The following is a 25,107-nucleotide window of genomic DNA, read 5'->3' on the forward strand; positions in this document are numbered from 1 at the left end:
TCCTTTAAAGGGAGGAGAGGGCTATTTTCTCTCCGCTTCTCTTATTGCTGTTTGGCTCTGCATTAAGCTGCTTCTTCTGCTGCTGACCACTAGGTGCCATTTCTTCATTCTGTGCACTTTGTGTCCCTTTTGGACCTCATCCATTATCACCTGTGCTGCTGGATATAGCAGGTGGGCCAAGCAAGCAATAATGGGAGCTCTCAGTTAAGATGGCATTCTCAACTCTGCCCCTTCTATCACTATTAGACTCTCAGGGCCTACTTTGCTTTACCCAAGCTTCTAGCTCAACCAGACCCTGGTGCAAAATAATGACTATGGGGAGGGGCATCAGATGAGCCCTGCACCTATGTTGGGATGAATGAGGCTAATGTAGTCCAGCATCCTGTTTTCACATCAGCCAAACAGATACCCCAAGGATGCCTGTAAGCACACTGGAGCTGACTTCTGCAGCAATCTCCCAATGCATAATTCAGAACTAAGGCCCAGGATACCTCTGAGCAAATGCTCACATCAGGAATTCATTTTTAGCACCGGAATTTGGGTTTATATGGTTGTAACACAATGTTACACCCCTAATCTCCATCGATTTCTCTTTACTGAAGCAGCCTGATTGAGGGGTATGGTGGAGAAGGACTTTTTGTTGTTTGTTGTGCAGGATTTTAATTTAGGGTCACCCCTCTGTTGGTGTGAGATTAATCAAACTGAGATGTCTGATGGCAGGTGCAATCGTACAGATGCTAGACTGGTGAATGGCGTGTCAGTTATTAAAGACATACAGGGAGACACCAGAAATAATGTCATAAAAGGAGATTTTACTTCAAGAATTAGAGTCTGTAATACAGAGAAGAAATCTGAAGGAACCAGCATGAGAGATCAGTATAAATTGACACATGCGAAGCAGCAAAGGTATTTCCAGAGAGACGGATTCTGCCCAGGTGCAGCTATTTCTGAAGAGCAGACAATCGCTTGACTTAAAAACACTTGGTTCTATACTTTGAAATTGCTGGCATAGAAATGAGAAAATTCCTACATGAGGCCATTATCACATGCATCCTGATATTCTGTAGATGGCACAAAACTTCAGCCAAGTTCTCTTTATGTCCAGGTCTGGCAATTTTAATTTTCCTGAGACTACTCATCTCTTTTCTGATGATTTAAAATCAATGTCCATGTCCAGTCCAAAACCAAAACTTCAGTCATGTCCTTCCATGTTCTCCGAGCCTTACATTTTTGATCCTCATCAAGAATCATCTGCCAAAAACATCTCATAAACTTTTTGTATAGTGCTGGTCCTAAAGGTTCTTCACTGGCTCCCAGCACGTTTCTGAGCACAATTCAGTGTTGGTACTGACCTTTAAAGCCCTAAACTGCCTCGGCCCTGTATACCTGAAGGAATGCTTCCAACCCAGTCGTTCCGCCTGGACACTGAGGTCCCCCTTCGAGGGCCTTTTGCCAATTCCCTCACTATGAGAAGCAAGTTACAGGGAACAAAGTAGAGGGCCTTCTCAGTAGTGGCACCCACCCTTTTGAACATGTCCCCTCAGATGTCAAGGAAATAAAGAATGACATAAATTATAGAAGACACCTGAAGTCAAGCCTGTATCAGGAATTTTTTAATGGTTGGTGTTTTATAATGTTTCGTTATGTGCTGTAATCTGCCCAGGATGGCTGGAGAAATAAATAATAAATTGTTCTTATTCTTATATTCCCAAAAGACCTTTTACCTATATCCCTTATGTAGTCATTTCTTCCTAATTCAGCTAAGTTCTTTTGTACTTTAGCAATTCAGTTTGCAACTTCTTAAGAAACTTATGAAATCCTGCTATGGGTCATGATCAGTTTAACTCCAGTTGAGATTCTGGCTGGGACCAACTGTACAATTTTATGATATCAGTGGAGCTAAGGATCAAATGTCATGTTTAGTTTTTTGTTGTCAGGTGCTCCTTTGTGTTCAGATCAGGCCTCAATATTATAATGTAGCATTTGGGAATGAAGATGCAGCCCAGGAGCCCCGCACTGGAGGCCAAGATAGAGAAGATCTGCACGGCTACCATGAATTTTCCCTTTGTGCTCAGGTAGGTGGGAACAAAGGACACCCAAACACTGCAGAAGACCAGCATGCTGAAGGTGATCAGCTTGGCTTCGTTGAAAGCCCCTGGTAGATTTCTTGCTAAGAAAGCCACTGTGAAGCAGATGGCAGCCAGGAAGCCCATGTAGCCGAGGGCACTGTAAAGCATGGCAACAGACCCTTCATTGCATTGGACAATGATCTCTCCAAGTTGGGAGCTGAAGTCAAAGTCTGGAAATGGAGGCGAGATCCCCAGCCAGATGGTGCAGATGAGAACTTGGACACTGGAGCAGGAAATGACAATGGAGTGGGCCAAACTTTTCCCCAGCCATCTCCTCACCCTGTTCCCTGGCTTAGTGGCCAGGAAGGCCAGGACTACAGTGATGGTTTTTGCCAACACAGAAGAGACAGCAGCTGAGAAGATGATGCAGAAGGCTGTTTGTCGGAGAAGGCAGGTCACGTTCCTTGGCTTTCCAATGAAGAGTAAGGAGGACAAAAAGGAGAGCAGTAGAGAGATGAGGAGGATGTAGGAGAGGTCCCTGTTGTTGGCCTTGACTATTGGGGTTTCTTTGTATTTAAGGAAGATTCCTAACACAAAGCCTGTGGTTAAGGATAAGGAGAGTGCAAGGGAAGCCAGGAGGCTCCCCAAACTTTCTTCATAGGACAGGAAGGTTATTACTTTGGGGACACATTGATCTCGGTCCTCATTTGGATGCTGATCTTCTGGACATTTGGTGCATTCATCAGCATCTGCAGAGAGGAAAACACAGTTCAGTATCCTAACATCATTCCTAAACCTGCAATGGTGTGCATGCTGTTGAGCTGCTCGTACAGGATTTTCAAAAAGACCCACACTGTACTTTGAAGTGCTGACAATCAGGGCTTTAAAGCATGAAATCAGCTGACATCACTTATGCATTTGGTGATCGACAGGTTGGCAGCAGCACCCAGCTGCTATTTTCACCTGGGAAATTGAGATCTAGTGCAAAGGCCAGAAAAAATTCTGGATCGCTGGATTATACAACCTTGGGTTAAATGGATCAATAGGTTGACTCAGTATAATGGCAGCTTCTTGTTATGTTTGAATATTGAGAAGCATAATATTAATAGGAGATTGCAATGGTGTGGCGATGCCAGAAATGGACAGACTAACAAAAAAGAAAAAAGTTAAACAAGGTAAATTACCAAGGACATTCTTCGATCTTGTTGAAAATTTTGATTTAATAGATGTTTGGAGACTCAAACATGCAACCACAAAGCAATTTACTTTTTTTCTGAGCCACACCAAAGTTGCGGAAGGATAGTTCTAATATGGGTTTCAAGGGATCTAATTCCAAGAACATCAAAATGTGAAATATTGCCTCGAACATTATCAGATCATAACCGTATAATTTTAGAGGTTAAAAGTAATGAACAAAATTCATTCAGATGGAGGATGAATGAAAACCTTTTTGAGAATTTAGAGTGATTGAAAAAGCTAAGGAGACTTTGAAAGAATATTTTAAATGGAATTTAAATAAAGAAACAAGTCTGGACATTGTTTGGGATGTGAGTAAAGCCGTCGTGAGAGGTTTCCTGATTCAGCAAAATAATTATAGGAGAAAGTTGAGAGAAAAGAAAAAAGAAGAAATTTTTGGCCAATTGGAAGAGTGTGAAAAGAAATTAACGATAAAACCCAAAGATGAACAGATCAAGCAAGTAATTAAAATGTTACAAACTCAGTTTTCGATATTGGTAAACCAAGAAGTTGAATGGTAATTCAAATTAATGAGACAGAAATTCTTTGAATCAGCTAATAAAACAGGGAAACGTCTCGCATGGCAATTAAGAAAAAGACAAAAACAAATGTGATAAATAAAATAAAAGTAGGAGAATACCAAATAGAAGACCCGAAGGAAATAAAGAAATTTTGATTTTGGTTACAACATAGAATATGATAAATGGGTAAAACTATGGAACGAAGGAATGAAATTTACTGCGTGTTCCACCTTAAGGGAAAACTTAGAAAAAATGATGTACCGGTGGTATATTACCCCGGTCAAATTGGCGAAAATGTACAAACTGGGTAACAAAGCCTGTTGGAAATGTAAACTTAAGGATGGGGATCTCTACCACATGTGGTGAGAATGTGAAAAGATGAAAAAATCCTGGGACTTAATATATAATGAACTCAAGAAACTTTTTAGGTACACATTCCCCCCAAAAAACGGAGGCTTTTTTACTAGGGATAATAGGAGAGGAAGTGAAAAAGGAGGATCATAAATTATTTCAATACGCCATGGTAGCAGCTAGGATCTTTGTAGCCCAAAAATGGAAGTCACCAGAGATCCCAACGGTTATGGAATGGCAGGCTAAATTTTTTGAATACACAGAATTAGCGAAAATGACGTATAAAATCCGACACCAAAAAGGGGCAAAGTTTGTAGAAGAATGGGGTAAATTTGTAACATATATAGGAATTAATTGTAGAAGTTTAAAAACTACAGCAAGGTTAATATAATTCTTGTGACGTGTATAGAAATGAAGAAGAAACTGTAAGAGAAGATTTATATTAAGAAAACCGTAACTGGGAAGGAAGGAAGTCGAGGCGTGATTCTACACAATGTAAATAAGATGACACTAAGAATGACTGTAAAGATTGTTTTATTTTGTTTGTGGAAAAATTCAATAAAAAGCATTTTTTAAAAAATATTGAGAAGCAGATGTGTTAAGACCCAACTTATTTTATAATATATTGAAGCTACAATTATTCCCTCTTTAGGGAAGTTTTTAACGACTGATGTTTTAATGTATATTTAACCTTCTCTTGTAAGTGGGGTAGAAATAATAAATTATGTTGTTGTTGTTGTTGTTGTTGTTGTTTCTAAAATCACGTATTGCTTTAGAATTATATGATTCCTCCAAGGAACTCGGAGGAGTATTATTGTGTGGCATAGCCTCCATTCCTGAACTGCTGGGACCTCTCAGAAATAGTCAGGTGGTCTCTCTAGCCCTGGTGCTAACTCACTCCATGGCAGAACAACAACCCTCCAGAGGCCACAGGTTTGGTCAACCCAGTACACCCTGGTGCTCTTGCTCACTTTCCCCTCACTCAACATGAAAGTTCCCAGTACCTGATTCACTGACATGTACTCCCTGCAACATTGGAGGTGTCCTTTGAATACTAGTTGCTGGAGATCACATGGGGGTGGGAGGGCTGTTTTTTCTATGCAGCAAGGCCTTCCTTATATCCTCGGTTTTTCTTATGGATAGATTTGGAAGATGTTTCACCTATCCATCAGTAAAACTGTACAGGTGATGTAGTCGAAGTCGAAACCATAAGACAAAATTCTGTAGAGGAGCTACCATAATTAAAACCTGAAAAATTCTACAAGTCTCAGCAGATGGGCAAATCAAGTTTCCTGGTGCTGTGGGGACATTAAAAAGGTAAAGGGACCCCTGACCATTACAGGCTGGCAAAAGGTGAACAATGGGGTGACATTTTCAGTGCTATTTTCTACAAAAAGAGGTGCCTGTCAGGGAATGGTCTGAATCAGAGGATTGGGGAATGCGTTCTCAGGCAGATCAGCTCCTCTCTGAAGAGGGAGAGACACAGACACCGAGCACATTAGGCCAGAGGTACCTAGCTACGAGATAATGGAAAGAGAAACAGATGGGAGGTAACAGCCAGCAAGGATGTCATAAATGAGTGGGGGGGGCCCTCCCTCCCCACAAACTAGAAGGTCCATTTGTATTAGAGAACAAATAATGCAGCGAGACCATAAAATATAAACTGCTCATTAATTATGGTTATTAACATCTTATTTGGAATGGCTCAAATATTTGCCCCATCTTCTCATCAAAGGCCCTTTCCTCTGAGATCCTCTCCTACCTTCCTGAGTGGAGATTGTCCCTTCTGAGCAGGGAGCGCAATCATAGCAGCAGGGCGGCTTCCCTTCCTGAACTTTTCTGGAATATCCAGGGAGACAGCTTTCTGTGCATCTTGAACGAGGCACCATCTAGGCATGAAGAGAAAATTGAGCACTAAGGAGAAAGTGATAGGTATATTTTTGCCTTTGGACACAGACCTAAGTTGACCCCAGGCCCTATCTTGGGACAGTTACATTTCTCTTTATATTTTGCAGAGTTGCATGGAAGATATTTTTTTGGATGTTTCTGCTCCCCCATCCCCACCCCCCTTAACACTGATATCTCACATTTCTATGCTACAATAGTATTGCAAACTGCAATACTAAGATTACAGTTAACAACAAACAGGAGCATGGCATAAACCATCATACGAACATCAGCAATAAAACAAGTCATCTGTTGCTGTGCTGGTCCCGGGGAGGTTACCGTGCGGCGTGGTATGAGTCTGGTCCTAGGTCAAGGGTCTGGAGACTGTCCGTCAAGGGCAAAGCGGGGTCCAAGGCAAGGAGCCTGGCCTGGTCAGGAACTCCAGAAGAGCAGGTCAGGGTGCTGGCAGGAACAGGTTTCCAACGATGTTGCTCCTGCAACCTGGGACTGGGCTGACTGGCCTTTATCTCCTCTGAGGCCTGGGGCGGTCCCAGCCCACAGGCAACTCGCCTCCCCTGGCCTACATCAGCCTTCAGGCGGGGCCACCAAAACTCCCGCCTTACCAGATGGGTGGTCCGATACTGCCCGAAGTGCCCCGCTGCTAGGGCGTAATGAGTCATCCGGAGAACCTCAGCCCACAGTGGTCCTGGTGGGATGTACAGGCGACCGTGGTGTAGCAGTAGGCCCTGGTGCATGACCAGCCCCTTCGGCCAGTTCCCGGAGTCGCTCTCGAGCCCAAGCGGCGACCAGTTGCTGTTCCCACACCTGAGCCCACAGTGGCTCAGCCTCCCGAGCGGCCAGGAACTCGGCCGGTGGTAAAATCGTGGTGGGTACTGCTTGCTGTACCGTGTCTGTGACATCTTCGGGTTTCCGGGACAGGGCATCCGCCTTCTGCTTTTGGGAGCTAGGGATGTAGAGGATCCGGAACTGGAACCGAGAGAGGAACAGCGCCCACCGGATCTGCCTTTGATTCAACTTGCGGGTGGTTTGGAGGTACTCCAGGTTCCGGTGGTCGGTTCTCACTTCCACTGGGTGTCGTGCCCCCTCAAGATGATGGCGCCAGACCTCAAAGGCCACCTTGATGGCCAGTAGTTCCCGCTCCCACACGATATAGTTATGCTCCGCTGGAAGGAGCTGGCGGGAATAGTAGGCGCAAGGTAACAGTGGCGCATTTGGTCTGTGCTGCTGGGACAAGACGGTGCCAAGAGCTGTGCTGGAGGCATCGGTCTCCACCACGAAGGGTCGAGAGGGATGGGGATGCTGCAGAATCGGCGCCCTCTGGAAACAGGCTTTCAACCCCTGAAACGCCTCCTCTGCCTCATTGTCACAGGAAAATGGCACCTTGGGGCGCAGCAGTCGGGTCAACGGGGTGGTGCAATGTGCATAGCCTGCAATGAAGGTCCGGTAATAGTTGGCGAACCCCAGGAACCGCTGTAGGTTCTTGCGGTTCTGGGGTGCCACCCACTCCCGAACCTCAACCACCTTCCCAGGATCCATCTGCACCCCATCTGGAGAGAGTCAGTGACCAAGGAAGTCTACTGATGGAGCTCGCACTTGCTGAGCTTAGCATACAGTTGGTGCTCCCACAAGCACTGCAGCACGGTCCGGACATGCCCCTCGTGGCGAGCCGGGTCATGGGAGAAAATCAGAATGTCATCTAGGTACACCACCACGAACTTGTCTAGCAAGTCCTGGGACACGTGGTTGATGTACCGTTGGAACACGGCGGGCGCATTGCACAATACGAAAGGCATTACCAGGTATTTGAACTGCCCGTACCGGGTCCCGAATGCGGTCTTCCACTCATCCCCGGCTTGGATCCGAATCAAATTGTAGGCCCCCCCGGAGGTCTAGCTTGGTGAACACCTGCACGCCTTGCACCCGCTCCAGCAACTCCGAGATAAGGGGCAAGGGGTAGTAATCTTGTTCAGGGCCCGGTAATCATGGCAAAGACGAAGCTCCCCACACTTCTTCTTAACGAAGAGCACTGGAGCGGCAGTGGGTGAGGTGGAAGGCCGAATGAACCCATGCTCCAGGTTCTTGCAAGGGAAGTCCTGCAAAGCTTTGCGCTCCGTCTCCGTAAGAGAGTATAGGCAACGCACAGGCAGGGGCACCCCGGGCTGGAGGTCTATGCCGCAGTCGAAAGACCAATGAGGCAGCAGCTGGTCTGAATCAGATTCCCAGGCCATCACAGTTGCCATGACATCTGCCAATAGTGACATTGGTGTTGCTTTCAAAGTCTGCACCTAGTGCAGAAATTGGTGCCCAGTTTGCTTGTGTATCATGTCTCTATGCCCAAACAGATGTGGAATACCTTACTACACACCAGCCATACCCAACCTGCTGCCCCTCAGATATCTTACCACAATGCTGACTGGGGTGCATGGATGTTGTAGTCCACAATATTTAGTGGGCACCCGGTTGGGGAAATGTGTTTGAAATGTCTCCTATTTACCTTGAAATTTTATACATGTTTACTCAAGAGAAGGTTTCATTGTACTCAATCGACCTAGCTTCAGAGAAGCGCCAACAAGATTGCAGTCAAAGCCTTGTATGTACTATTCTAAATGTTATTAGAGCATAGCAGATGTCATAGTTAATAAAATGACAGATCCATTTCCCCCTACCTTCTTAAATAGCTTGGGCCATACAATTGCTTCTGGGTTGATGGTGAACTTCGGATTTGAGGACTTTTGTCCCTCTATTCTCCCAATTTTCACTCTATCATGAGAGTTATTAGGAAACAGCACCCAGTTCATGATATCGAAGTCAATGGCCAGTGCCCCATTCTCATCCAGGTACTGTCCATCAGCTGAAGTATTAGAGTAGAACTGGACTTCTTTCAAGAAACGATGAAACTAGAATGACAGAGGAAAATCCAGAAATGCGTATGCAGGGCTGAATTAGAATGGTTGCTTTGAAGGGGTAGATCAGTCAGTAGACCATAAGACTCTTAGTCTGAGGGTCATGAATTTGAGCCCTATGTTGGGCAAAATATTCCTTTATTGCAGGGGGTTGGACTAGGTGACCCTCATGGCCCTCCCAACTCTACAATTCTATGATTCTAAGACAGGCATAGGCAAACTCATCCCTCCAGATGTTTTGGGCTACAACTCCCATCATCCTTAACTAACAGGACCAGTGGTCAAGGATGGGAAAATATGTAAAACATGATGAACATGGCTTTATTAAAGGAAGAACACCAAGTTCTATGAAGGATGAAGTCATCTTTCTGCAGCAGGATGAAACAGTGTAAAGAAGGATATTGAGTGGCACACTGGGAATCAAATAATCATAGAATCATAGAATCATAGAATCATAGAGTTGGAAGAGACCACAAGGGCCATCGAGTCCAACCCCCTGCCAAGCAGGAAACACCATCAGAGCACTCCTGACATATGGTTGTCAAGCCTCTGCTTAAAGACCTCCAAAGTAGGAGACTCCACCACACTCCTTGGCAGCAAATTCCACTGTCGAACAGCTCTTACTGTCAGGAAGTTCTTCCTAATGTTTAGGTGGAATCTTCTTTCTTGTAGTTTGGATCCATTGCTCCGTGTCCGCTTCTCCGGAGCAGCAGAAAACAACCTTTCTCCCTCCTCTATGTGACATCCTTTTATATATTTGAACATGGCTATCATATCACCCCTTAACCTCCTCTTCTCCAGGCTAAACATGCCCAGCTCCCTTAGCCGTTCCTCATAAGGCATCGTTTCCAGACCTTTGACCATTTTGGTTGCCCTCCTCTGGACACGTTCCAGTTTGTCAGTGTCCTTCTTGAATTGTGGTGCCCAGAACTGGACACAGTACTCCAGGTGTGGTCTGACCAGAGCAGAATACAGTGGCACTATTACTTCCCTTGATCTAGATGCTATACTCCTATTGATGCAGCCCAGAATTGCATTGGCTTTTTTAGCTGCCGCGTCACACTGTTGGCTCATGTCAAGTTTGTGGTCAACCAAGACTCCTAGATCCTTTTCACATGTACTGCTCTCAAGCCAGGTGTCACCCATCTTGTATTTGTGCCTCTCATTTTTTTTGCCCAAGTGCAATACTTTACATTTCCCCCTGTTAAAATTCATTTTGTTTGTTTTTGCCCAGTTCTCTAATCTGTCAAGGTCGTTTTAATAATAATATATACGAATATATAGGGAATATAAGAATATAATATCACAAATACACGATAAAACACACACACACCCCACACACAAATAACAACATTCCCCCAACCCCTTACACAAACACATTTAAAAGGGGTATAGGATGTTAATCAGATAGGTGCCATGCTGAAGAGGAATAGTTTTGCATGGCACCAAAAGCTGTATGGTGAAGGTGCCAGCCAAACTTCCATAAGGAGAACATTCCACGAATGGACTTCTTTCAAGAAACGATGAAGCTAGAATGACAGAGGAAAATCCAGCAGTGAGTAAGCAGGGCTGAATTATGCAACATGGCTTAAACTCAAGACCCTCCGCATCCTAATCTTCTCTGAATAAGAACTAAAGTATCTCTCACCTGGAATCATCTGACTGTACTAGATTATTAGACAGCCTCAATCTGCTTCATCATTTTTGGGATGGGCAAAATCCGAATTATTACACAGTAAGCTGTATAGTGAAAGTGCCAACCGAACTTCCCTGAAGAGAACATTCCACGAATAGGAAGTCACTGCAGAGAGGGCTGGCTCTTTTCTTACCACCCTCTGGAGCTCTTGAGGAGGCGGCACACAAAAATGAGTCTCAAACTATGATATCAGGGTCTGGGTAGGTACTCCGTGAGACTCTTAATTTGAGGGTCTTGAGTTTAAGCCCTATGTTGTCCCAGTGAGCAACATGACTCCCCTGGGACCTCAAAAAGCTTAAAAGTGTATTGCTGTCTAATGATAGTCTAATATGGCAGTGTCTAGTCCTAGTGTGTCTATTACATTTTGTAAAAAGTCCTCCTCAATATTCATGTTAAATCTAGATTATTTGTGGATTCCCAAACTTTGCAGTGTAGGAGGCTGCTAAGAAGTAGGTAACTGTTGAATCAGAGCATTGGTTCAGTGAGCTCCACATCTCTCTGTGTGTTTTGCGGTCTTTGCCTGCAAATTATTGGATAATACTTCTCTCAGCAGGAATATAGCACTGAATCTGTGGGCTAGACCTGCCATACAGTGATGGGCCAATTCTGTTGTGCTACATTTGTAACTCATGTAGAATTCCTTTCCCCTGGGAACCTGGATGGGAGAAACTCTGATGGATATCTGTCTGCAGGTGAAAACAATGTCAACGGCAAGTCAGTCAATGTAGACAATACTAACCAGTGTTCTGACACAGTGCAAGACAGATTCAGATGATCCTATCATGATGATTCCAGAGCAGGGACAATGAATTCCAGTTTGTAAAAGGAAAATGATATACCTGCCATGGCTGTAGCTTTTGAAGTTCCCTGCTGCCTCCACCCACAATCAACATCCTCTTTGACCTGGATGAATGTGCGGCATTTAAGGCCTGAGCCACAGCTTGGATACTCAAGTAGTTCACATAGCTGTCTTGGGACAGGATTCTTTCAATCTCTTCCTGGGGCAGCATCTTCACATTATCCTTCTCTCTGCATTTGGTCATACCCCTCACAGACAAGGCATGCCTGGAATAAGAACAATCAAATGCTTCTTCCGAATACCGTTGACTAGTCAAGGACATTGGCCCATAGTAGTCCTTCTTCATCCTTTTTTTGGTTTTCATTACAAAGGACAAAGAGCCATGGGCATACTGGAGGCAATCAATATCACGTAACAACATTTTGTTCTGAAGAACTGTGGTTATCCAGACTTTCCCCTCAGTCTGTATCCTTTCAAGTAAGGACTGTACCTCTATGATTGTGTAAAGTCCACTTTGGGAGTCTGCAAAGTAAACAAATACATTGACTTGTCTCCACATGGCAGGTGCTTCACGGGGTATCCATAGCCAAGTTTTTCGTAGTACTCTTTGTGTGAAGGCAACACAAATTTCCCTTTTGTTCATCAGATGTGTTAAGGTACTCAGGAACCTTTCACCACTTTCATTGTCTGGAGCAAAGAGGCCGACCCACGTCCACCTGAAATGTAGAAGGAGTTGGACCATCCCTTGGTACTGCGTTTCTTGGTTTGGGACCATTTGGTAGACAAAAGGGGACTGGAATTTATCCGTAGGAAGAAAGCCATAACTGAGCTGGTGAGGAAAGGGAAAGAGACTGATGGTTTGTGTTTCAGGATTAAGATGGGATACTTCTATGTGAAATATGATTATAGATTTAGAGCCCTTTCCTCGCTTGGCTGGCCCCTTCCCTCTCTTCTTCACTGGAGGTGTGGCTTTTCCCACCACTGGAAGAGGAGCTGCTCCTCAGGAGTTTCGGAGACTCTCTGTATCCCAGTAGCCACCCTGCCTCCTCCCCCTGTTCTGATGGCAGTCCCCTGACACTTTCTGATACAACCGCTCAAGGTTGTAATGAATAAAATATTTAACACAGGGAAAATCCCAGATTGATGGAAAGAGGCAATCCCGGTACCTCGGGTTAAGTACTTAATTCGTTCCGGAGGTCTGTTCTTAACCTGAAACTGTTCTTAACCTGAAACACCACTTTAGCTAATGGGGCCTCCTGCTGCTGCCGTGCCACCAGAGCACAATTTCTGTTCTCATCCTGAAGCAAAGTTCTTAAGCCGAGGTACTATTTCTGGGTTAGCGGAGTCTGCAAGCTGAAGCATATGTAACATGAAGCGTATGTACCCTGAGGTACCACTGTATAACATAATATGGCAAACCATTTGAAATTGGTGTTAAAAGAGCGAATTCATCATGATCAAGCAGGCTTTCTACCTGGACGACAGATGGACAATATAAGGAATATAATTAATATAATAGAATATCTGGAGATCAGGAATGAAAAGCAGGCTGCATTGATGTTTGTGGGTTCAGAGAAGGCCTTTGACAATGTGTCTTGGACTTTCATGAAAAAACTCTATGGAAATGATACCAAAGAAAGAGGTGGCTTCTCTTTGCCGGATCTGAAATTATATTATGAGGCGTCATGTCTCTGCTGGCTGCGAGAGTGGATAACTTTGAAAAATAACCATATCTTAGACCTTGCGGATAGCTGCCTGAAGCCCGGGGAGCGCAGCAGCAGTCAGAGTGCTCCGAAGGCTTGCAGATAGCTGCCTGAAGCCTGGAGAGTGAGAGGGGTCAGTGCGCACCAACGCCTCTTGCTCTCCAGGCTTCAGCGAAAGCCTGCATTCACTCCATAGGACGCACACAAATTTCCCCTTCATTTTTGGAGGGGATAAAGTGTGTCCTATAGAGCCAAAAATATGGTGTATAGAGTTGCTCATAGAAGTAGAACACCAACTGAAATAGAAAAGTTTTGAAGATACAAGACAGTTAGTTACCGACTAGTTGCAATATCACCAAGTAAATGATGTGTTAAAAATAGATAAGAAAAATGGATTTAGTACAGAAATTTCAAGGTTTGAAAAAGAATTATTGGGAAATGATGTGAAGTTACTTTCTAAAATGTGTAAATTGTTGCTAGAGTGGCATACTAAAGATGAAGTCAAATCAGTAGTGCTACGATAGGCACAAGATATTGGGCACAATATCCAATTTTCATCTTGGGGAAAAACTATGGAGGGAAGACAAAATTTACAGTGTGCTGTGCGTTGAAGGAAAATTATATGAAAATGATATATTGGTGGTATTTAGCACCTGTAAAATTATCAAAAATATAGAGAACTGCTCCCAATGTTTGCTGGAAATGTAAGGAAAAAGGTGTCATGTTCTACCATATGTGGTGGATGTGCAAGATAACAAAAACATTCTGGGAAATGATTTACAATGAGTTGGGGAAAAAATGTTTAAAACAATATTTGTGAAAAAAACAGAGGCTTTTTTGTTAGGCATTCTAGGTACAGAGATTCTGAAGGAGCAGAAACGACTATTCATGTATGCGCCGACAGCAGTGTGGATGCTACTGGCCCAGATATTGAAAGAAGAGAAAGTTCCAACCAGAGACAAATGGCTGGTGAAGATGATGGACTTCGCAGAGATGGCAAAATTGACTGGGAAAATCAGAAATCAGGAAGAGAAGAATTCTAAGAAGGTATAGGAAAAAATTATAATGAATTTAAGAGAAGACTGTAAACAACTAAAAACTTTGGCACGATTTGAGTAATGCTTGTAATGTACGAAAAGCCATGGAAAATCGATTATTCATTTAACAAATTCAAGAAAATAAGATAAACAGTTGGAAAAAAAGATTGATAATGGAAAGGTGGAGGGAAGTCAAAGGATTCAGGGAATCCTAAATGAAGAGGTGAATGATTTGTTTAAATTTGTTATGTAAAACGTAATAAAAATATATTTTAAAACAAAGAAACAAAAAAAGCAAAATTCTCTATGCAGTTAAAAAAGATTCAATAAAAAACAATGAAGAAGGTAAAACTATATAACAAACTTCAATTAAAATGCCTGCTGCAATAAACAAAAAAAGAAAAGTTTTCAGTAGGCGCTAGAAAGACATTGGGAAGGGCCCTGTCTGTCCTCAACTGCAAGGGAGTTCCATCACCCTTCATATCCTCCAACATCTGGGAGAAGAAAAGTCTAAGGAGTAAACCCTGCACAAATCCTAAATCAGCTGAGTGTTGCTTTGTTTGCCTCCTTCCAGCAACTCCTGCAGCCAAGCTTGTGCCAAATGTATTGCTCTGCTTTCCTTTGGAGCACAGCAGTGAGGCTGAGAGGGAGGTCTTGTATCTGGGCAGGCCAGGACCTTCGTACCCACTGCCCAGGCTTGTGGACTGTGGAGGTGACTTTGATGCTGCTAAAACAGTGGTTTGACTTCATCCCAGAGGCTCATTCCATTGTCTTTCAAGACACACAGATGCCAACAACAACAACAACAACAACAACAACAACTAAGTGGCTAATATTGCCAGGTGTGTTTCACTCTTGGACCCATTGATTACCTGTGGGATCTTGTAAATGCCCAACATGCTTGCAATGTGTGTGGAGATGTCAAATTCACTCTTTTCAAGAACAGCTAGCAGACTTTTCTGCTTCCCACAGCTGTAGTTTGGAATGTTGATTTTCCCACCAGCAAGCAGGTCTGTCATGGAGTCAGAAGTCAGTCTTCCCTCACAAAAGGTATCATAGATGCTGTAGCCCAGGGTGATGTTGCGTAAGAGACTGGGGTTATGATTAATATCCCGAACAGCAAGGGAGAAGGAAATAACATGTGAGTTCTTCTTATCCACCCAGCTGTGAAAAAAGTGTGTCACACAGTCAGCCTCACATTCTTTTTTGTATTAATCAAAGCAACTAGGAAAATAGACCAAGAGGTAGAGCAAAGTGAGACAGAGGTCTACTGTACCTGTGTCTACAGTATTTTTGCAAGGGGGGAGTATGGAGGGAAGATCAGAACACAAATCAGCCTCATTTCTGGTGACCTACCAAAAGTCCCTTGAGCCACATTGACCCCCAGGCTGCATTGCAAATGACAGTTGACATTTACAATTTGCAGTTGCATAGATTTTGTTGTGCATGGGAAAAGAATTGTGTTCCCATTTTATTTACTACAAAAAAACCTGCAACTCAAAAACATCCCACAAGACTTCCTACCTTCTAGAAAACAAGTCATGCTTTGGAGAGCAGTACATGTCAAAACTACTACTACTAATTACATAAAATACATTATAAAATGCTTTGAAAAATGGCTTTCCCCCAACTGAACAGACATATAGAACTCTTTAAATAAATTAAGGAATGAAACAAAAGGAATTTTTTCAAAGGTATCAGAAAACAAGTGTATTATGGGAAAGGGAGAGTAGATAGGAAGCAGAAATACAGAAATGCATCATTACTTACGACTTAAGTCTGCTGACAGGGGTGCTGGAGAAGGTGAATGGATGTTGCTCATTAAAGAATCTTTGAGACGTGACTCCACTAATGAGGTGGTCTGCTAGCTGGTAAAAATTTGAAGCCAACATTCGCTCCTTGATCGTGTTCAGTGGGCATTTTGCCCTCAGCTGCAACCCATTGGTTGCAAGAGGCAGGAACACAAGTAGTATTATCATTCTGGGTCTATCTACTATGCTTTCCTTGTAGCTGTTCCACCAAACACTAGCTTCTGTTTGCAATGAGCCCCAAATTATTGCAAATCAGAGATTGCGGTGAATTGACAAATGCAGGGAGGTGTCCAGGTCCGGTCTCAGCGCTGAAGGGTGATGGTTCAGAGGTGGAGCATGTATTTAGCACCAAGATGGTGAGAGGGTGCAATCTCTGCTCCCTGTTCCAGGCAAGGCTGAGGACATCAATCAAAATTTCTGATCTAGAAGGCAGCATCACACAGATGTACCTTCCCATTTCACCTGCTCTATGTCTTGGCCTCCAGGATTTTTTGGCACAATATGTATCTTAAACATCCAGCCTTTTAGGCACAGTGGGATAAAAATCTTCCTGCTGCCCTTAATTACGATATTTACCTTATTGAACCCAAAGGCAATATTCAACAGGTGGGGTGAGGGCTACTTGGACTCAGGAAAGAATAAAAATAGATCACTGTGATTCTGATTATTGTTAAGGGAAGAAGTTCTCCCCTGAAACTTGATAGGAGCAGGTGCAGAGCAGGAGAAAACATGTTTACTCAATAGGCTGCCATGGATCATCAAGGGTAAAGGTGAGTTGGGCAGAACATGATTGACATCAGAAGAGCCCTGAGGTTGGATCAGGACAAAGTCCAGCATCCTGTTCTCACAATGGCCAACCAGTTGACACAAAGAGAAGCCCACAAGCCGGAGATGAGAGCAGAACTTTCCCTACATGCTATTTTCCAACCTCCAACAGAGGAGCCATAACATATCAACTTACTCAAGTGCAAGAGCAGGTCAACTATGATGACCAAGGTTCTAGAACTCAAGCCTTATGAGGAACGGTTGAAGGAGCTGAGTATGTCTAGCCTGGGAAAGAGGAGACTGAGGGGAGATAGCTTGTTTTCTTTTTCTTTCTTTTTAAAAAATTATTTATGCTTTTCATAATTATACAATTCATTAATTTTGAGCAAGCTTGTTTTCTCCTGGATAGTAGGACTCGACCCATCGCAACGCCTGAACACTGAGGTCCCCCTCTGAGGGCCTTCTGATGGTTCCCTCACTGTGAGAAGTTACAGGGAACCAGGCAGAAGGCCTTCTGGGTTGTGGCACCCTCCCTGTGGAGCCTCCTCCCTTCGCATGACAAGAAGACAAAGAACTACATAACCCTGTATTGGGAAGTTTTTAATGTTTGGCTTTTCTTATGTTTCAATATGCGCTGTAAGCCACCCAGAATGGGTGGAGGGAGGGAGGGAGAAATAAATAAATAAATAAATAAATAAATAAATAAATAATAAATAAATAAATAAATTCCCATAAGACCTTTTACATATATCCCTTACGTAGTCACTTTCTTCCTAATTCAGCTAAGTTCTTTTTGTACTTTAGCAACTCCGTTTGCAACTTCTTAAGCAGCTTATGAAATCCTGCTATGGGTCATGATCAGTCTAACTCCAGTTGAGATTGTGGCTGGGACTTCCAACTGTACAATTTTATGATATCTGTAGAGCTAAGGATCAAACGTCATGTTTATTTTTTTCTTGTCAGGTGCTCCTTTGTGTTCAAATCAGGCCTCAATATAATAATGTAGCATTTGGGGATGAAGATGCAGCCCAGAAGGCCAGCACTGGAGGCCAATATAGAGAAGACCTGCACGGCTACCATGTACTTCCCCTTGGTGCTCAGGTAAGTGGGAACAAAGGACACCCAAACACTGCAGAAGACCAGCATGCTGAAGGTGATCAGCTTGGCCTCATTGAAGGCCCCAGGCAGCTTCCTTGCTAAGAAAGCCATTGTGAAGCAGATGGCAGCTAGGAAATCCATGTAGCCAAGAGAACTGTAAAACATGGCAACAGACCCTTCATTGCATTGGACAATGATCTCTCCAAGCTGGGAGCTGAGGTCAAAGTCTGGGGATGGAGGAGAGATCCCCAGCCAGGTGCTGCAGATGAGAACTTGCACACTGGAGCAGGAAATGACAATGGAGTGGGCCAAACCCTTCCCCAGCCATCTCCTCACCTTGTTCCCTGGCTTAGTGGCCAGGAAGGCCAGCACCACAGTGATGGTTTTTGCCAAGACAGAAGAGACAGCAACTGAGAAGATGATGCAGAAGGCTGTTTGTGTTAAGGGTTTCAGAACTTACAGGGTTAAAGAGTTCTGAGTGACGTTCTGAATGACGTCTCACATTCTTGAGGCGTGGTTACAGACACATTCGGGAGTGGTTTTACTCTGAGTGTTTCAGTCTGTGTTTGCTCGTACGCAAGGCGAGAGAGAAGATGTGTGCTCTCTCACCAGGAGATTTATGACTTGTTTTTACTGCACGAATAAAGGCTTGGAGATAAGCAAGGAAGTCTGCGTCAAGTCTGAATTATTACCCACACACTGCATTCGCTTCTAGCCGCTGCGATCGCTCTGCTAACCGGCCAAAGAGGCAGCAGGACGTTTGGACTGGCACGGACAGTTAGCAAGCTGCGCAAGGGAAGCGTGCCAGGCTCCATTTTGGCTTTCTTGGCCCTCTTGGCCGCCATAGGTTATGGGAAGCTCGCCAAAGCTTTGAAGCTTTTGCAGGAGGAACGTCCCATGTGTGGGGGAGCCAGCTTGGAGGAAGCTGGAGCCAGCTAGAGCTTTCTTCGAGGCTGAAAGGAGCTCCCTGGGAGAAGGGTCTGATCTGCCGGAAGCCGGAGGAAGCTACTGCCAGACGTGAGTACGCTTATCCCCATGGAAGGAGATGGCAGACGGTCAGGAATCTTTTTCCGTCCCCTTCGAAAAATTAAACGGCCAAAATTGGCACAAATGGAGCCAGAAGCTCAAGGCCTGGCTGGTAGCCAAGGGGCTGTGGGAGGCGACCCAGGGGCCCCCTCTACAGGCTGCAGCAGGCACATCGGCTGCAGAGGTTGCTGCTGCTCACGCTTCGCAGAGGAAAAACCAGAAAGCCCTGGGAGCTATAGTGCTCAGTTTGGAGGGTTCACAGCTACCCTTGGTGGAGGGGCTTGACACTGCTCAGGAGGCTTATGCAGCTCTTGAGAGGGTGCACCACAGGACCACGGCTGGTGCAAAGATCCACACCACTAGACGCTTGTTTGAGATGAAGCTGCGTCCCGGTGGCAACGTCAGACAGCATGTTACTGAGATGCTCTCTGTTTTCAATGAGTTGAGGCTGTTGCACGTCAACTTCTCAAAGGAGCTGAAGGTTTATATTTTGCTCATCTCTCTGGACAAAAGTTATGACAATTTGTGTCTATCTTTGGAATCGATGAGTCCCCAAGATTTGACTCTGGAGTACGTGACAGGACGTTTGGCTGACGAACAGGAACGCCGTGTCAGAGAGGGCAGGGCTGGCGCAGGGAGCTCCACTGGTTGCAGGGGGGGGGCAAGCCAGCTGAGAGCTCTGTTCAGGCTTTTTCCACTCGTCAGTGTTATCTCTGTGGGTCCAACAGCCATTTCAAAAGAGCTTGTCCGCAGAGGAACAGAGAGGCCGGGCAGGATGTCTCCAAGGTCGTTTCCCATGGGAACCAGTCTAGGAGAGGAGGCCAGCGTGGGAACGCGAAGGAAGGACGTGACTCAGAGAAAGGAGACTGTTATCATCTCACTGCTTCTATGGCAACCTTAAAAAACAACCCCGGCAAGGACACAGCTGTGCGCTGGATAATTGATTCCGGTGCGAGTCATCACCTGATTGGAACGCCACCTGCTGGGGAGCTGCGGAACTGCAGGGCTGTTTTAGCTGGGAAAACTGTTATGTTTGCTAATGGGTCACAAAGGCCAGTGTCTAACGTTGCAAATGTTTATGTTTCCTTTTTGCAGGTGGAGCTGGAGTGCTACGTTGTGCCAGAGATGCATTGTTGCCTGTTATCTGTACCTGCTCTTGTAAAGGAAGGGTACAAAGTTTGCTTTGAAAATGATGTCTGTTCCATTTTCAGAGGGGGGAAACAGCTTGTCAACGTGGAATGCAAGAACAATCTCTTTGTTCTGGAATCACCTCTGGAGGGTGGGGGGAATGCCGGAAGAGCACAGGCGCAGTGTGCTAGTGTTCCCAGCCATGATTCTTGTGTTCATCTGTGGCACAAGAGAACGTTACACACCTGTTTGAAAGATGTTCAAAGGCTGCCCAGCTGCACTAAGGGTTGCAGGCTCAAACCATGTGGGAAATCCCTAGAGTGCAGGGCATGCAGAAAGGTAAAGGTACAAAGGTGCAGTTATCCCGGGGTGGAGAGGGTAACCACAAAACCTTTTGAGCTTGTACACACAGACCTTGCAGGACCCATGGAGTGTCAGAGTCTGGGAGGGGCCAGGTTTGTGCTGACGCTGACAGATGATTTTTCTCAGAATGGGTGGTCTTTCTCACTGAGAACGCAAGGGGAGGCGGCGCAACTGATCAAGGATTGGGTTGCGGAGGTGGAACTAAGGTTCTCCACCAAGGTGCAAGGGTTCAGGAGCGACCGTGGGTCACAGTTTACTGGGTCTGCTCTGAAGGAGTTTTTCAAGCAAAAGGGAATTCGTCACCAGGTGATGAATGCTAAGTCTCCTCAAGAGAGAGGCGTGGCAGAGCACAGGAGTGAAACACTGGCTGAAGCTGTCAGAGTTTTACTGTGTGACTCTGGGCTGCCTCAGAGCTTTTGGAGTGAAGCTTGGAAATCTGCCAGCTTTGTCTTTAACAGATCCTACAACCACGTTGTAGGTGACACACCGTTTTTTCTGTTGCACCGGAAAAAGCCACAGGTGCATTTCTTCCATGTGTATGGTTCCAGGGCTTGGGTGCCCATACCAACAGCTCAAAGGAAGGAAGGTGGTCCAAGGTACCAGGAAATGATTTTCTGTGGGTACGAACCAGCGACAAATGGGTGGAAGTTTGCATACCCAGAGGGTGATCAGACCAAGCTGCTGGTCAGTAAGCATGCTGAGTTCTGTGAGCAGGATGGTTGGTCAAGACTTAATGATGGTCCTGATGTTCTCTCAGAATGTCTGGCTGATTCTGAGGGGGAGGAAGAGGAGGAAGGAGAGGCAGAGGCGGAGCCTGTTGCTGAAGACCAGGTCTCTGGTGAGGGTCAAGCACAGGGGTGGGTTTCTCCACAGGCTGTTAAGAGGGAACCCAAGAGTGAGCCTTCATCTCCTGTTAGCCAAGTGCAGAAGGCCCGAAGACGCAGCAAGTCAGAGGGGGAGTCTTCTGAGGTAGGAGACACGCTTGCTGATCCCAGTGGGTCAGGAGGAGCACCTGAGGTTGTGCTCAGACGGTCAACTCGCACCACAAAGGGTGTGCCACCTGAGAGGTTTCAGGTCACAAGTGCGTGGGTTGGTTTCGCACAGTGTGATTCTGGGAGTGTTGAAGGGGTTCAACAGTTGCCTGGGACAGATGCCAGTGGAAGGCAGAAGGCAATGGGAGGTGAGTTGAACTCAAAGAGGTCTGTAAATAGGTATCCACAGTTTCCCTCAAGATGCAAGACGAGAGGGGGTGTTAAGGGTTTCAGAACTTACAGGGTTAAAGAGTTCTGAGTGACGTTCTGAATGACGTCTCACATTCTTGAGGCGTGGTTACAGACACATTCGGGAGTGGTTTTACTCTGAGTGTTTCAGTCTGTGTTTGCTCGTACGCAAGGCGAGAGAGAAGATGTGTGCTCTCTCACCAGGAGATTTATGACTTGTTTTTACTGCACGAATAAAGGCTTGGAGATAAGCAAGGAAGTCTGCGTCAAGTCTGAATTATTACCCACACACTGCATTCGCTTCTAGCCGCTGCGATCGCTCTGCTAACCGGCCAAAGAGGCAGCAGGACGTTTGGACTGGCACGGACAGTTAGCAAGCTGCGCAAGGGAAGCGTGCCAGGCTCCATTTTGGCTTTCTTGGCCCTCTTGGCCGCCATAGTTTGGCGGAGAAGGCAGGTCATGTTCCTTGGCTTTCCAATGAAGAGGAAGGAGGACAAAAAGGAGAGCAGTAGAGAGATGAGGAGGATGTAGGAGAGGTCCCTGTTGTTGGCCTTGACTATTGGTGTTTCCTTGTATTTAAAGAATATTCCTAACACAAAGCTTGTGGTTAATGATAAGGAGAGAGCAAGGGATGCCAGGAGGCTCCCCAAACTTTCTTCATAGGAAAGGAAGGTAGATATTTTGGGGATACATTGTTGTCTATCCTCATTTGGATGCTGATCTTCTGGACATTTGGTGCATTCATCAGCATCTGCATAGAGAAAAACACACTTCTGTATACTAACATCAGTCACAAACCTACAATAGTCCGAATGCTGTGGAGCTGCTCGCACAGGATTTTCAAAAAGGCCCACACTGTACTTTGAAGTGCTGGCAATCAGGACTTTAAAGCATGAAATCAGCTGACATCACTATTGCATTTGGTGATTGACAGCTTGACAGCAGCACCTAACTGCTATTTTTCACGTCGAAAATTTAGATCTAGTGCAAAGGCCAGAAAAAATTCTGGCCCCAGGATTAAATGGATAGACAACCGTGGGTTAAATGGATTAAATAGACAACCGTGGGTTAAATGGATCAATAGGTTGACTGATAAAGGCAACTTGTCATGTTCGAATATTGAGAAGCAGAGGTGTTAAGCCTAAACTTATTTTATAATATACTGACGCTAGAATTATACTTTCTAAAATCACATATTTCAGTAGAATTCCATGATTCCTCCAAGGAATTCAGAGGAGTATTATTGTGTGGCACTGCCTCCATTCCTGAATTGCTGGGACCTCTCAGCAATTGTCAGGTGGTCTCTCTGGCTCTAGTGCTGACTGACTCCATGGCTGGACGACAACCCTCCTCAGGCTACGGAGTTGGTGAACCCAATACGCCCTGGCTCTCTTGCCCACTTTTCCATCACTCACCAAGATAGACCCCAGGACCAGATTCACTGACAGGTCCTCCCTGCAACATTGGAGGTGGCCTTTCAATTGCTGTCTAATGATAGTCTAATATGGCAGGGTCTGGTCCTAGTGTCTTTATTACATTTTGTAAAAAGTCATCCTCAATATTCTTATTAGATCTAGATTCTACATGTTTAGACCTTTTGTGGATTCCCAAACTATGCAGTGTAGGAGACTGATAAGAAGTAGATAATTGTTGAATCAGAGCATTGGTCCAACAAGCTCCACTTCTATCTCTATGTGGTGGGGCCTTTGAAGTCAGTCTATAAGTTGTTGTCTGCAAATTATTGGATGATACTTATGTCTTCAGGAATATAGCACTGGATCTGTGGACTTGACCTGCCGTACAATGATGGGCCAATTCTTTTGTCCTCCATCTGTAATTCGTGTAGAATTCCCTTTCTCTGGGAACCTGGACGGGAGAAACATTGATGGATTTCTGCCAGCAGGTGAAAACAATGTCAACGGCCGGTCAGTCAATGTAGACAATACTAACCAATGTTCTGACACAGTGCAAGACAGATTCAGCTGATCCTATAATGGTGATTCAAGGGTGAGGACAACAAATTCCAGTTTGCAAAAGGAAAAGGACATACCTGCCATGCCTGTAGCTTTTGAAGTACCAAACTGCCTCCACCTACAATTAACATCCTCCTTGACCTGGATGAATATGCAGCATTTAAAGCTTGAGCCACAGTTTGGATATTCAAATAATTCACATAGCTGTCTTGGGACAGGATTCTATCAATCTCTTCCTGGGGCAGCATCTTCACATTATCCTTATCTCTGCATTTGGTCATACCTCTCACAGACAAGGCATGCTTGGAATATGAACAATCAAATGTGTCTTCTGAATAGTGTTGACTAGCCAAGGCCATTGGCCTATAGTAGTCCTTTCTCATCCTTTTTTTGGCCTTCATTACAAAGGACAAAGAGCCATGGGTATACCGGAAGAAGTCAATATCACATAACAACATTTTGTTCTGAAGAAGTGTGGTTATCCAGACTTTCCCCCCACTTTGTATCCTTTCAAGTAAGGTCTGAACCTCTATGATTGTGTAAAGTCCACTTTGAGAGTCTGCAAAGTAAACAAATACATTGACTTGTCTCCACAGGACAGGTGCTTCATGGGGTATCCATAGCCAAGTTTTTTGTAGTACTCTTTGTGTGAAGGCAACACAAATTTCCCTTTTGATCATTAGGGATGTCAAGATACTCAGGAACCTTTCTCCATTGTCATTGTCTGGAGCAAAGAGGCCGACCCACGTCCACCTGAAATGCAGGAGGAGTTGGACCATCCCTTGGTACTGCGTTTCTTGGTTTGGGACCATTTGGTAGACAGAAGGGGACTGGAATTTATCAGAAAGAATGAACCCATAACTGAGCTGGTGAGGAAAGGGAAAGAGATTGATGGCTTGTGTTTCAGGATTAAGACTGGAATAAGATTCATTAAAAACCAATCAAGATGGTAAAACTCTATAATCAAACTTAAATTAACATGCCTACGGCAAGAAAAGAAAAAGAAAGAAAAGAAAAAGAAAAGATTTGCATAGGCCCTAGAAAGATAGTAGGAAAGGGGCCTGTCTGTCCTCAACTGCAAGGGAGTTCCATAACCCTTCATCCCCTCCAACATCTGGGAGAAGAAAAGTCTAAGGAGTAAACCCTGCACAAATCCTAAGTCAGCTGAGTGGTGCTTTGTTTGCCTCCTTCCAGCAACTCCTGCAGCCAAGCTTGTGCCAAATGTTTTGCTCTGCTTTCCTTTGGACCACAGCAGTGAGGCTGAGAGGGAGGTCTTGTCGTCTGGGCAGCCCTGGACCTCCGTACCCACTGCCTAGGCTTGTGCACTATGGAGGTCACATTCATACTGTCAACACAGTGGTTTCACTTCATTCCAGAGACACACGCCATTGTCTTTCAAGACAGACAGATGGTAAGAAAAACAACCACGTGGCTAATGTTGCCAGGTGTGTTTCACTTGGACCCATTGATTACCTGTGGGATCTTGTAGATGCCCAACAT

At 44.9% G+C, this 25,107-nt stretch overlaps 1 protein-coding gene across 1 annotated transcript; it reads right to left on the reverse strand.

Annotated features, from left to right (window-relative positions):
• Nucleotides 1-1,900: 1,900 nt before the first annotated feature.
• Nucleotides 1,901-25,107, reverse strand: LOC308579723 (vomeronasal type-2 receptor 26-like; the record flags this gene model as incomplete). The annotated part of the gene is made up of 7 exons (XM_081180655.1): nucleotides 1,901-2,818; nucleotides 5,940-6,066; nucleotides 8,752-8,982; nucleotides 11,524-12,312; nucleotides 15,096-15,387; nucleotides 24,313-24,473; nucleotides 25,081-25,107. The coding sequence occupies 7 exons, from the start codon at nucleotides 25,105-25,107 to the stop codon at nucleotides 1,920-1,922; spliced, it is 2,526 nt and encodes an 841-aa protein (XP_081036781.1). The 3' UTR covers nucleotides 1,901-1,919.

The sequence above is a fragment of the Podarcis bocagei genome (genome assembly GCF_964188305.1).
Source record: "Podarcis bocagei genome assembly, chromosome: 2".
In the NCBI taxonomy this organism is placed as follows: Eukaryota; Metazoa; Chordata; class Lepidosauria; order Squamata; family Lacertidae; genus Podarcis; species Podarcis bocagei.